The sequence below is a fragment of the Trachinotus anak genome, unplaced genomic scaffold, assembly GCF_046630095.1.
Source record: "Trachinotus anak isolate AG129_WGS33_773 ecotype Australia unplaced genomic scaffold, CSIRO_AGI_Tana_v1 ptg000015l, whole genome shotgun sequence".
Taxonomy (NCBI): domain Eukaryota; kingdom Metazoa; phylum Chordata; class Actinopteri; order Carangiformes; family Carangidae; genus Trachinotus; species Trachinotus anak.
The window spans coordinates 320,699-333,001 of NW_027273866.1; the positions used below are offsets into that span (position 1 = coordinate 320,699).

The 12,303-nt window shown below is 45.1% G+C and overlaps 1 protein-coding gene across 1 annotated transcript in view; it reads left to right on the forward strand.

The window, feature by feature from the left end:
* The first annotated feature begins 485 nt into the window (after positions 1-485).
* The window catches only part of LOC139633100 (connector enhancer of kinase suppressor of ras 3-like), a 31,385-nt gene continuing 19,567 nt past the window's right edge, over positions 486-12,303 (forward strand). Inside the window, exon 1 of the mRNA XM_071498518.1 lies at positions 486-757. Coding sequence (XP_071354619.1) covers positions 706-757 — 52 coding nt within the window. The 5' untranslated portion in view covers positions 486-705. The remainder of the gene's footprint in view (positions 758-12,303) is intronic.

Here is a 12,303-nt window from a genome sequence, read left to right on the forward strand (position 1 = left end):
CTGTTTAGTATACATGCCTCCAGTTTCAAATGAGGGCGGTGATCACACAGAAACTACCTACATCATACGATACATTCAGGCGCTCTCCGTAAACTCCTAACTCCATGCCCCGGAGTAGTACATGGACTACACATTGCTGCTTGCTCATGTGGTTGTGATCAGAAATGTTTTTAAAAAATCAGTTTGAAACGACCACTCAACCGAGAAACACATGCTTTGACGGAAACGGTGAAGCTACATCATGGTTCAAATTAGATTCAATTGGCGCGCAACTGTGCAACAGTGAAAATATCAAAAACATAATTATTTTAACAAAATATTAATAAAGCGAAAACAACATAAGCTATAAGCATAAATGATTTATCTGTGACTGAGAAAAGCAAGTTACAATGTCTGAGGGATTTCTGGTTCGTTACTTTGCATCTAATTTAGATTTTTCCCATTATTCCCAGCAGCACCTGAAAGCAGCCCTGATCCCAACCCGGGCGGAGCGGAGCGGTGGGGGGTTCAGTCCACCCGCAGTCATGAGTGCACAGAGTTGTCTGATGAGTGAACACGACCAGAGCAACGACACCGAGCAGTTGTAGAGAATGTGACAACATCTTTTTTTTTTTTTTTTTTTTAAGTCTCAGAACCACGTCGCCAATTTTTTTTTTTTTTTTTTTTTGGCATATTTGTTGTCTCTGATATTGTGCTGGAGAAGATATGGAGCCGATAACGAAGTGGACGCAGAAGCAAGTTGTCGATTGGATGAAAGGTACTTTACTGTGTGTACAACTCTCATTTCGGCGTTTCATGACACAAACACTAACCCGCGGACGGCACCGCTGCGCTCCTTGCGCTTGTGCGCCCCGGCCGCGAGTCGCTCCTCGGTGACCTCCGGCTGGTTTCGCAGAAACTGCTCCGGTGTGACAACACGCCTCCACCGAGGCGCTGACTCCAGACGCCGGCAGGTTCACTCGGCCGGGGTGGCTTTTCTGTGATGCGGCTGTTCAGCTGCTGCTTAAGTGTTTCCTCTTTTCTCTGAGAGACACAAACATGAGCTGAACGATGCTGTGAAAGAAACAGGATTAAGTCTCAAACACGCTGGTTTCCATGTTTGTCTGTGTCAGTGACACTGAAGCCAGTCTCACTTTGAACCAAAGGCTCTGCCAGTATTTTGAACTCGCATGGAGTGACACTATCATCCAAATCTGTCATTTTGTCAATGAAGTAACACTGATGTTGGACCACGACTCATCGTTGACCTCAGTGTTTGAAATCACTTGTTTTCAGAGTGAATGCAAATTATTTGAATGCCGCCCTCTCACTTTACAGTCAGAGCTCTGTTTTAGTGCTTTTCGGGATCTGACAGCTCATAAAAACCATATCTGACAGGAATGCACCGAGGAAACAGCGTCATTGCTCTTTGAGCCAGAGTTCAGTCACAGCTTAGGTATGTCTGGTGAGCGACAACAAATGGTATGTGAAGTATGGGTGGAAATAAGCGCAGCGCCATCATTCCTAACACAGAAACAGTGGAGTGTGTCTATATTACGCTGCGAAAGGACTAATGGGCTGTTTATATGGCCGGGGGTGAGACGAAACTGCTTGTCTTTACTGTCAGGGAGATTTTGAAAAACAAATCAAAGTGAGATTTCCTGTTTAATCTCATAATTTGTGTTTTCAGGGTAAGCGCTTTTGTCATCATTTGGAGCTGCGGCCGCGTTGGAGCGCAGTAACTGCTGATTTAGAAATGCCTTCCAGCGCCCATCTATAGCTGGGAGCTGAGGCGGGATTGTTGAGGGGTTAGTTTCAGTGTGTGCAGTGGGAAGAGCCCAGCCAGCGCACGTATGGGTAGAGGATTAGTTGTCTACACAGGCCCCATTGCTGTCAGTCTCCCAAAAAATCTGACTCAGCGGTTGTCTCTGCGGCGCTTAACCCTTGGATTTGCAGACCCCTACAAACTTGGCAGAGGTGAAACAACTGAAATGACACATGCAAACCTGGTGCATGGTCATGGGATATTGAACACAGGGTCAACTTGCAGTGAATTAGTGATTGGTCACGGGGGGGGGGGGTTGTCCTGGCATTGTTGTCATTTCAGTTTTTTTGCTGGAGATTCAGCAAAGTGGATGATGCATACCCACAATTTCATTTTCCTCTTCGTGGTCCAGGAAGGCTGAATAGTCCTTTGCTTGGGTTGCAGGCATCGTCCACGGGTGTACACTACAATTACTTTGCAAGCAATTTGATCTGCCTTTAAGCAGTCACAGCCACAGAACCAGCAAAATGCAGCAATGCGCCTTGACATGGTTACTTAAAACACTGATTGGTCCACTGTGCACGGCTAATGTCTTTAGTTTACGCTATCTAACATAAACTTGCAATAACACAAGCTAAACTGTCCTTAACAAGGACGGTCTCTTGATTCTGTAGTGTCAGATGCTCCAGAAGCATGTTTAAGGTCTTTTGTGTTCACGGACAGCGAAGCATGTGGCTGAATGAGGGCCAGAAGTCGCCAACTGTGGCCGTGGAAAAGAAAAGACCTTGTGTTGTCCTCAGCGACTGCTGTACAGCACCCAGCCACAACATAGCATGTAACCACAACTGATGTTGTTTGACTGAGGAATAACTTGTGTAATCCTTTCATACTGAAGACAAGCGGCGTCGCACTGTGGTAAAGCGCTTGTTGAGAGCAGGGTCGTGGCCTCATGTTGACCTGTTCACACCAGTGGCAAACACGGGAGTGTGAAAGGAGTCAAATTAAAGTCCCAGTAAGCACTGTATGCTCTCATTTGCCTCAGGTTGTCTCCCCCAGTAAGACAGGGGACTTTTTGTGTATTGAGACAATTGTTAATCACTTGTATTGTTCAAGGAGATCAAACGGTGGTTGGTGGATGTTTATTGCCAGTGAAAGGACGTTTGGTTCTTTCAATTTAAACACTGTTTTTTGTTTTTTGTTTTTTGTTTGGGGACTGGAGATGCCTTGAAGCGCACTTCCTTCACCACAAGCTCTGATCTTCCAGCTGGACCTGTGGTGTCGTGTGATTGGTGTGCCATATGTCATGTGTGGTGCTACTCGCCCTGGGGGAAATCATCACTTTTCTAATGACAGTATAGATGACACCACCACAATATGCTTCCAGTAAATTGATCAAATTTTCAGTTTGTTGTGACAAATGAAACAGGCTTGGCTTTAAAGAGCTGTATCGGTGGCATTAACACATTGACCTACATACCCATGTTCACAAAGTCAAAAGTTTAAGTCGTATGCTGCAAGTCATTTTCCAAATATAGTCCTGACTCCACATGGGCAATGCTTCAGCTGAGAAGAGCTGGCGCTGATTGGGGAATGTTTAGCTCCAACCCTCAGCTGAATAACTTCTCATTTACCAAACACTCTCTCTTTTAGTCCTTTTCCTCTTATGCACCTTGTAGTTACTGAGAGTACGACTGCCAAGTTTTAACAAGGCATCCCAGACATGCAAACCTGCACAACTACTGTCTGACTGCGTGGCTGTTATCCAGTTCTTCAGCAAGCCCAGGCTTTGCAGTGCAGCACACACTGGATGTCCTCCAACTTTGTCTGTACTTAAATACCGGCTAATCAAATTTCAAAGTCATGTATCTGTAAATGGATTAGGCATGTGAATTTTAGCAATGAAGTTTATTTGGAGCGTGAGGTCAGGATTAAAGTCCTGCTGATCTAGTGGCCTACGTCTATCTCACACCCCTTTTAGACCAAACAGCCCAGTTTGGGACACATCTATACAAGGCCTGGCTCTATTAGCTCATCAGTGATAAGCTAATAGAGCTACAGCTGCAGATGTGTGTCTTGTGTGTGAACATTCCCCATAACCGGAAGTCTGATGCGAATGGTCGAGCGCAGGTTTGACATCCCAGATGTGTTTTATTTGTTGTCATGTGGTTGGAAACACAAGAGTGGCAGCGAGGGTGTGTGTGTGTGTGTGTGTGTGTGGCTACATCCTGCCTCTCAAGTAGCACCGAGGTGCCAAGAAGGTTAACTAGGTCGTCAGAGAGGTGACAAACATGCTGAATACGATTTTGTCTTTGACTGAGTGGGTGCTTGGAAAAATAACACCACTGTTTCTGAGTCCACACATGATGGGTACCTTCAGCAGCCTTATCCACGGAGATGATAGCAAGGTGTGGGCAATGATGGCCCATGATCTTTATCTGGCTGAAATAGAGACTTCCCAAACTGGAGTGTGAACAGACGTTGTGCAGACGCCTCACCCTTATTAAGGCATCCACTGTCTCTGTTTTAGTGCCGGCTCTATGGTACAAGTGGAGGTCTATGTTTGGGTAGCCTCCACAGGCATCATTAATCCAGTTTAGCAACCCTTATGCTGTAGAGGCTGCGCGTATATGCATGGTGGAGGCTACCATGCATATACGGGGCCCCCCCCCCCCCCCCCCCCCTTGACCTCATGTATACAAGGAAGTAACAAGGAGAAATAATTTATTCAAATGCGCTTCACTCAAAGTTAAAACTCCTGTCTTTGTCATTTACCAGTTTCCAGTCATCAAGCCATTCAGCCTTTAAAATCGACCCATTGTATTCCATTGATGGGCAGATAACCAGGTTACTTGTCCATAGAAAACGGCCTTTGAGTTCAGGGGAAGTGCTGTAAGAGGATTCCCCCTGGAGAGAGGTGGCTGAAAGGGATTGCCATGGTTTTGTTCCTGCTGGCCCCTCCGCGGCCTGTTTCTCACACGGCCCGCCGTCTCAGCCTTATAGCCTCAGGAGCTCCAACATATGGGGACTTCTAGAGAAATCATCAATAGTTAATGCCGCTGTTCTAATCCAGCGAATGAAGAGGCAAAGGGAAAGAGTCAGTATGTTTTAGTCAGTGTTTACATAGCGGTTAAAAGTTGAGCGTCAAGACAGTGTGTTCAGCTTTGATGTTGTGTTTGGACAGTACACAGCAATGATCCTTCATTTCTACGGCACTTTATAGGGGTTGTGATTTTTATCAGTAAGATAATACGAGTTTGTATTTGCGCGTATATCCAACAGTTCTTCCAGTGGAGGAGACCAAGTGTCACCTCGTATCCCAGCCAACCTGCACCAGACCGGTTTGCTTTTCATTCAAATCTAAAATATGCATTGCAAATCTCCCTGATGATCTCAGTTTAGCCGGACCAAGCTATTTGGCCCTGCTCTGCCCTAAGAGCATTGGCCTGTGAAGTGCCATGCTTAAGCCATGGGAATAAACGCTCCAACCTGAGGTGGCACAGCGGGTGTAAGTGCAAATACGGGTCACATGCTGACTGACCTCTCGTGCGGGGATGTCAAGTGCCTGCCCACACTCACTGGTTTACATGTGTTTGCGTGTCATGACTGTGCCTGAAGGCTCGCCATCTCAGTCATGTGATTGGAATTTTCCAGTATATTAAAGTCTCAAATTGCTGCTGCACCACATAATGCGCTGGTGAACTGGTGAAGAGAGTGAAAAAGGAAGTGTATGGCTGTGTTGGTATTGCTATCAAAGCACTGCTAATGCAGTTATGCTCAAATAACCACAGAAAATGAGAGGAATGCAGTCAACTGCTGTTTCTTTTTCTTCTCTACCATACTAAACCAGCAGCTCTGCGAATGCGCAGTCGAAACAGGTTGCACATGTCCTTTGTTGCAGTTGGGGCCACCAGTTGCTTTTAACGGATTTAAAATGCTGAACCAAGTTGAGTTGACGCCCCCCCCCCCCCCCCCCCCCGCTGACCAAATACACACAAAGCTCTTTCATCCTGCCACCAGCTTACACTGTAATGGAGTGCAATGTCATTATGATTATGAAGTGGTCTCTGTAGTTTTATGAACTGTTACCCACTTTTGGGTTTAGCCGGGCACTTGGATGGATGCCAGGTCAGAGCTTGTTCAGAACATGTCCAGACCAGTCCAGATTTTCCCAGCCCTCCACAGAGACTGACTGAATTCCTGTCTAGCTATTCACACACAAACTGTAATCCTGTAGTTTAAAACAATTCACTGACTTCCCCCTTTCGCAATCCATTCTGTTTATATTTGCATAATGGTATCACGCTAAATGCAGGCTGTTAGTGTTTGTAGGTCTCAATGCTTGTGTTTGTGTTTTCACTTGTCGACTGGTTACATTGAAGAGTGCTGATAGACATGGCAGCTGTAATGGGCCTGTCTGTGTTTTTCACACTGCTGATGGTGCACTGATGAGCCCCCAGGTCCACCTCCAGAATGGCTTCATGCAGTGGATGGAGGGATAAAAGCGTTTCGGTTTTAACCAGGAAACTTTAAAAAAAAAAAAAATAGATATTAAAGGGAAGCAGGGAAGCTGCATACTTTCTTTGTGGTTATTTATATCTTTGGTTTTCCACAGCACACTAAGGTGCATGTGACCCCATCATGGAAAGGTCATAAAACTGATGGGTGAAACACCTGCGCCAGGCTTCGGTTTTTATTTGGTTATAGTTGGAAATCACAGAGGGACTCCTCAGAAGTTTCCACAAGCACATGGCAGTGAAGTCACATCATTGTTTGCAGGAACTGTTTTACATACTGTCCCTCTGGACTTCCCCACCACGGGTCCTACCTTCAAGAAAAACAACCATTTGTTTCTTATTTCCTTATTGTCTCCCAAATAACAAACAGGTTAGATAGCAGAATACAGGTTAGCCACGACAGATCCACCCTGACCTGCTTTGTTTTTTTTTGTTTGTTTTTTGTGTATGTTTGAATTGTTGTTCAACTGACTGAACTGAAAATCAACTGCTGGCTACCATTTTGCCACAGTCATATCCCAGCTAATCTGCACTCAGGTTTGGTTCCTGTCATCTCAGCTCAGCAGGTTGTACAAATAATGTTTGAGCAAAAAGCGGGTTTTGAATTTGTTTAAGCAGGGAGTGGTGGCTCCTGGACCCGAAGAAACAATCATGGGAGATTCTGTTGATTCTCTCTTTTGTTCCCATCGGTGCAGACACCTGGGAAAGCCTCCCACCTGCTCTTCTTCTGGTTGTGCGCCCTTTCCAGTCAGCAGCACATCTATCATTTATAGAAACACGACTGTCCCTTTCTTCATATGTCGTGGCTGTGAGGGAGAACCACAGGTGCCGACAAGAGTACAAACAAACCTCACCTGCAATTGGGCGGTGTGTGTGTGTGTGTGTGTGTGTGTGTGTGTGTGTGTGTGTGTGTGTGTGTGTGTGTGTTTTTTTGTAGTGAGAGCATAGCATGCACGTGTGTGTGTGTTTTGTGAAGAATCCATTGTTGGTTTAGAGCATTAAAACGAAATGCAGGGACACAGCTTTTAACACCAAACCTAGAGAGCCGGCACAGTGAGCGCAGCACGATGTGCAGCATGTGAATGTGCGTCTGTGTGGCTGCGTCATAGGTGCCCTGTCCTGGCCTGCGGGTGACACACACTGTCGCTTACCGCTACCTTTTCGTTGAAGATGACTCACCCTCCCCCACCCACAGCCCTCACAGCAGGGACCAGCTGCCCACACGGGCTGTAGGCTGCCTAGTGATGTTTTACATTGCATAATTTATCCAAGTGTTTGTTAGATTCGTGAAATGAGTCATTGAGAATTTTTTGGGAAGGCTGATCGCAGTATGTGTGTCTGTGTATGTGTTTATTTTTTTGTTTTTGTAGAGGGTGGATGAACTCTAATGATGTTCTCAGTCTTCTTGACCCCTCTCTCCTCCTCCCCTGACCTGGACACAAGCCAGCTTTAAATTGTTGGGTTGCGATCACACACTCCTCCTCTCCTCTCCCACCATCCCAGCCTCTTCCCACTTCCCTTGTCACTATAGTAAACCCTAATTTTATTTACAGCCTCAGCCACTTCTTTAGCTCTGTTGGCAGCCGTTGTGACTGAGAGGCTGGACACCAGTAGCTCTTTGCGCTGCCACAGCGAAGCGCTCCAGTAGGGTTTAGCCGGGGTAGAACGCAGGCACCCAGCTCAGATTTTGCATGTGGACGGCCGAGGCTGACGAAGGGACCTCCACTGTGTCAAGGTCGTGGATTGGACTGTCGGTTCTGATCGAGTAAATCCTCCACGTGGCTTGGCAGTAGAATCTTTCTCTCTACTTTCTCAGCTAGGCTTTTTAACAAGATTTGAGGAGGGATTTGCCCTCTGGGAGATTAACGGCAATTAGCAGGTTCTTATTCAAAGATGCTTATGGGGGATCCACATTAGGAATAGAGAAAGTACAGGGGCGATATGAAGCTATCTTTAGATAAATTAAAGGCTTGTTTCTGTCTGCTGTATCTGTCTGTTTCATGCAAAGCCAAATAAAGAATTGTCATACAACAGAATAGCACAACTGATGCAAAGTTTTAATTAAGTTTGGCTCTGCTACAAAATATGCCCACATGCAGTGTTAGCGCAGCCTGACTACTAGCACACTATTCCCATGGCAAACTGAATGAGTGGGGCTCATTTCTTCCCCCAAACCTTGTTCATCTTTATTGTGGTTTCCATAGGCAGCTATTATGGTGCTGGTAAATTGGTCTGTAATCAGCATGTAGGGCCACCCTGATCATACACCATAAATGTGACGGGCTTGAACCACTAAATGGAGTTCCCTGTTTTTTTTTTTTGTTTTTTTTTTCTGTGACCTGTTTGTTTCTCAGTGGCTATGACTTTGAACCCAGGCTTAGGTTTGATGTCACATCCTAAAAGTGGTCATTTTCCTTCTCGTCTCTCTGTCTTTTTCTGTTTCTGCCTTTTGTTCCTCTGCTTTTTGCCTCTTTCCCTCCATCTCTGTCTCTTTGCAAAAACTCCTTAATTATAGTTTTGTCTCGGGGAAAATGATTTATAGGTTGTCGCAAAGTGAGTGCTTTTAGATGTCCTGTTGACACACAAACAATGCTGTCATCCCATCTCCAGCAGAAACTCTCCGGCCACACAGAGTGAATCTCCTCATTAACTCTCTGATTTAACACCTATCGGGATAAAAACTGGAAAAGACAACACATTCCCAAATTCCAAAAGTGACAGTCTCCGTTGTGTTGTTCCTTTTCAAGACACAAAAGACTGTGACTATCTTGGGATGCTGGTCAACATGCGGAACCACAACAATATGAACGTTGGAGGGGCCAGGAAAGACTCAAGATTGTGGTGGGTGGGGATGCAGGAACAGGGCTGAGAGGAGAAGGAGGAGAGGGAAGGTTGAAGCATTTTTGAGGTCTTTGTTGCTTTCTTTAGTGGGTGTTTATGCTAGCGGTAATGAGATGCAGCGTGACCGGGCGGACGGCTGACTGGAGAGTGATGGGTGTTTATGTTGGCCTGAGAGGTTATTGCTCCAGCCCCTGCCCCTGTCCTACACTCAGGCGCCGGCTACACTCACCTGCACACACTATCACTGATGGTGTTTTAATCAGGAAAAACAGGAGGTTTATTTACAGACCTGATTTTGAATATCCCTGTATTTAACTACATGTAAATAAATCAAATGTCTGTCTGCTGTATGGGAAGGAAGTCTGACAAGAAAAAACTAAAGAGTAGTTTCAGGCACAAACTCTGTGACCCAGAAAGCCAGTTCTTCAGTTGTTTTTTTCCACGCCCTTCGCTTAAGCAATAACTGTCTTGGTTGCTAAAGGTTTGCAGAGACACTCACTTTTGTGCCTGCAGCAGTCTGTTTCATCTCTTTTTTTTAAGTATCCCTCACTCCCATCTTGTTTTTCCTCTATGTTCTCATCTGCTTGTGACCAGAAGTCATCATGTATCATGTTATGCGACAGCCAAAATGCCTCTCATAACCTCCTGCGCTCTTGTGCTCTGACCTGCATCGCTCCCAGAAGTCACCTCTCACCCCGTTCCAGTCAATATGAACGGGGCCGTCCACTGCTCAGAAATCTGACCAGGTACCGAGCGATGTGACTGGGGTCGGGTGCTGCTGGAGGTGAGGATTAACCGAGACCGGGGGCTGGCAATCATAGCTGCTGGTGTGCTTCAACCACAACAGCCCTGTAAACTTCGACCCCCCTCTTCTCTCATCAGTCATCGTCCATCACCCTGTGAGAGACAGAGCTGCTTTTGTCTGCCTGTGGAGGGACTTGGCCTCAGCTGCTTTTTCCTCACTTAAGAAGCCCACTGGGGACATGTCGCTGCCATTTTGTAGCTGTCTGTGTTTCAGATTAGGGTACATGAAGTGAAACACTCTTTGTTGTCAATGATAAGATTAAAACATGGGTCACACAGCGTCACAGCCTGTTAAGCAGTCAGAGAGTGATAGAAATAGAAAAAGCAGCTTCAGTAAAAGAACGCGCGATTCAAAAATAACCATCAAACTATGACTTTATTTGTAAGTGAAGAGTCCCATAGAAAGCTGAATTCTATACTGTCCATAGATGAGAACACAACATGCTGACTGGAGAGATGTAGAGCACCATTGTGTAACTGCTATCCCCAGTTCCCATTGGAAGGGCCTGCCCAGTGTGTGTACAGGCTTTGTTGTTGTCCTGTGAAGTCATGCATTAGAGGATAGCTTAGCAGTCGCCGAGAGGAGCTTTTTCTTTCTTTCTAATTACAACACTGCCTGGTCTAGCCGGGGACCATTGTGCCAGAGTGCTGTGAATTCCCACAATGGAGCTGCTCAGCAGAGAACAATGAGTCAAATTCCTGACCATTCCCCACAGGTCCACAGAGCGGCCTGACAAATAAAGACGGCAGAGTTACAGTGGCTCTGCTATTCTACACCCAGTAGCTTTCCCACTGGCCACCCCAGTGGGGATATTGGTTTGTGTGTGCCTTGTTTGTGTGTGTGTGTGTTACAGGGTGGCTGCAGCTCCCATGGGGAGCACAGTAAGGGGCTGAAAGATGGGGGAGGTGAAGAGGACGGAGCTTGTTTCGTTCTTTCTGTAGGAGGTGAAAGAGTGTTTGCTCTTTTTCTAGTGTAATCAAACCCCTGAGAACAAAAAGTTGGCAACCAAAAGATGCATTGAGGGCACTGTTGTTCAAAACCGATCAACATTTTTGCTCTGATCAACATTCGAGCACTGAACTTGTGTAAAATGTCATTTCCAAACCTGTGTGCTGTTGTTTCAGGACTTTTTCGTCACAAACACGAAAGTGGTCCTGAGCTGTTATGTTCTTGGCCACATTAAACCCAATCTGCTGTTTTTGCGCTTCTGTGCGGATGTGAAAATGTTGAGATTATGACAAGAATAGCACAGCCATTTGCAAAAAGGGTTCTGTTGTTTACATTGCCAAAAATGTGTGCTTACACAGGCTTTACATAGGCTGCAGAGCTCGCAGGCCTCCAACAGGGTCCAGTTCCACTTGTAGCATCCAGACTTGGAATATCTGGGGTTCCTGCTTTCTCAGCTGCTCAGAAATATGGCTGCGAGTGCAACTATGCATACATACACTGAAACAGTTGGGTTGGTAACCTGTTCTACACATAATCACTGTTTACTGAATGGGAGATGGTGGGTGGTAAGAAAGACCCCACAGTGAACAACAGGTGCCACACTGGGACACACTGGCATCACCTCCAGCACTGTTTGGTTATTGACGACCAACACTGACAGATTTCAATCAGAGTCTCTCATACTGGGGCGATCTTTTTAAACCACATGCAAGAAATTGTTTTGTAATCAATTTGACTGTATTAAACTAGAGCAGAAACTGTAGTTTAATACAGTCAAATTGAATGCTGAATGTTATTCTGTCTGCTCGTTCTTAATAATGATATTTTTTTCATTGCACTCTTTTAGTAAACAGGATGCATAAAACACATTTCTTTGAAATTTGACAGAAAGTTAGGTGTGGGGTCAAGGAGCAAGTAACATGTTCTTTGCAAAAAACAGAGGAGTTTTTATCATTTCATTTTTGCTTTTTTATCAGGAGCAATTTCACTTCGTGGAATTTATTTAGACCATAAATGTCAGAAAAGTCCACCAAAGTTTATACTGATCCCAAGTTGATGACTTCGAATGCTCACATTGGAGAATGAATGATTAAAGTTGGTATTTGTGCCTGATAAATGACCAAATCATTTTTTTAAATAGGTGATTTCTGCATTTTCTGTTAATTGGCCAATCTTTTTGACTCACATCTGGATCCAGTTGTATGAATTTAATTTTCTGCTATAAAAATAGCACAACATATTTACAGGATTGTGCAGCCTTTAAGTGCTTTCTAGTTAACTGTCTTCACTTTTGCAGTTTTATGAAAATACCACTTGAGATCGTTCAAGAAACTGCCAACGACTCTTTAGAACTGGTTTGTTATGTTGCACCAAGCTTTCATGGGTGTAGTGTTTCCACTGATCCTTTATACTGAAAGTTCAGTCAAGTTTAAATCCTTCATTTAATTTAT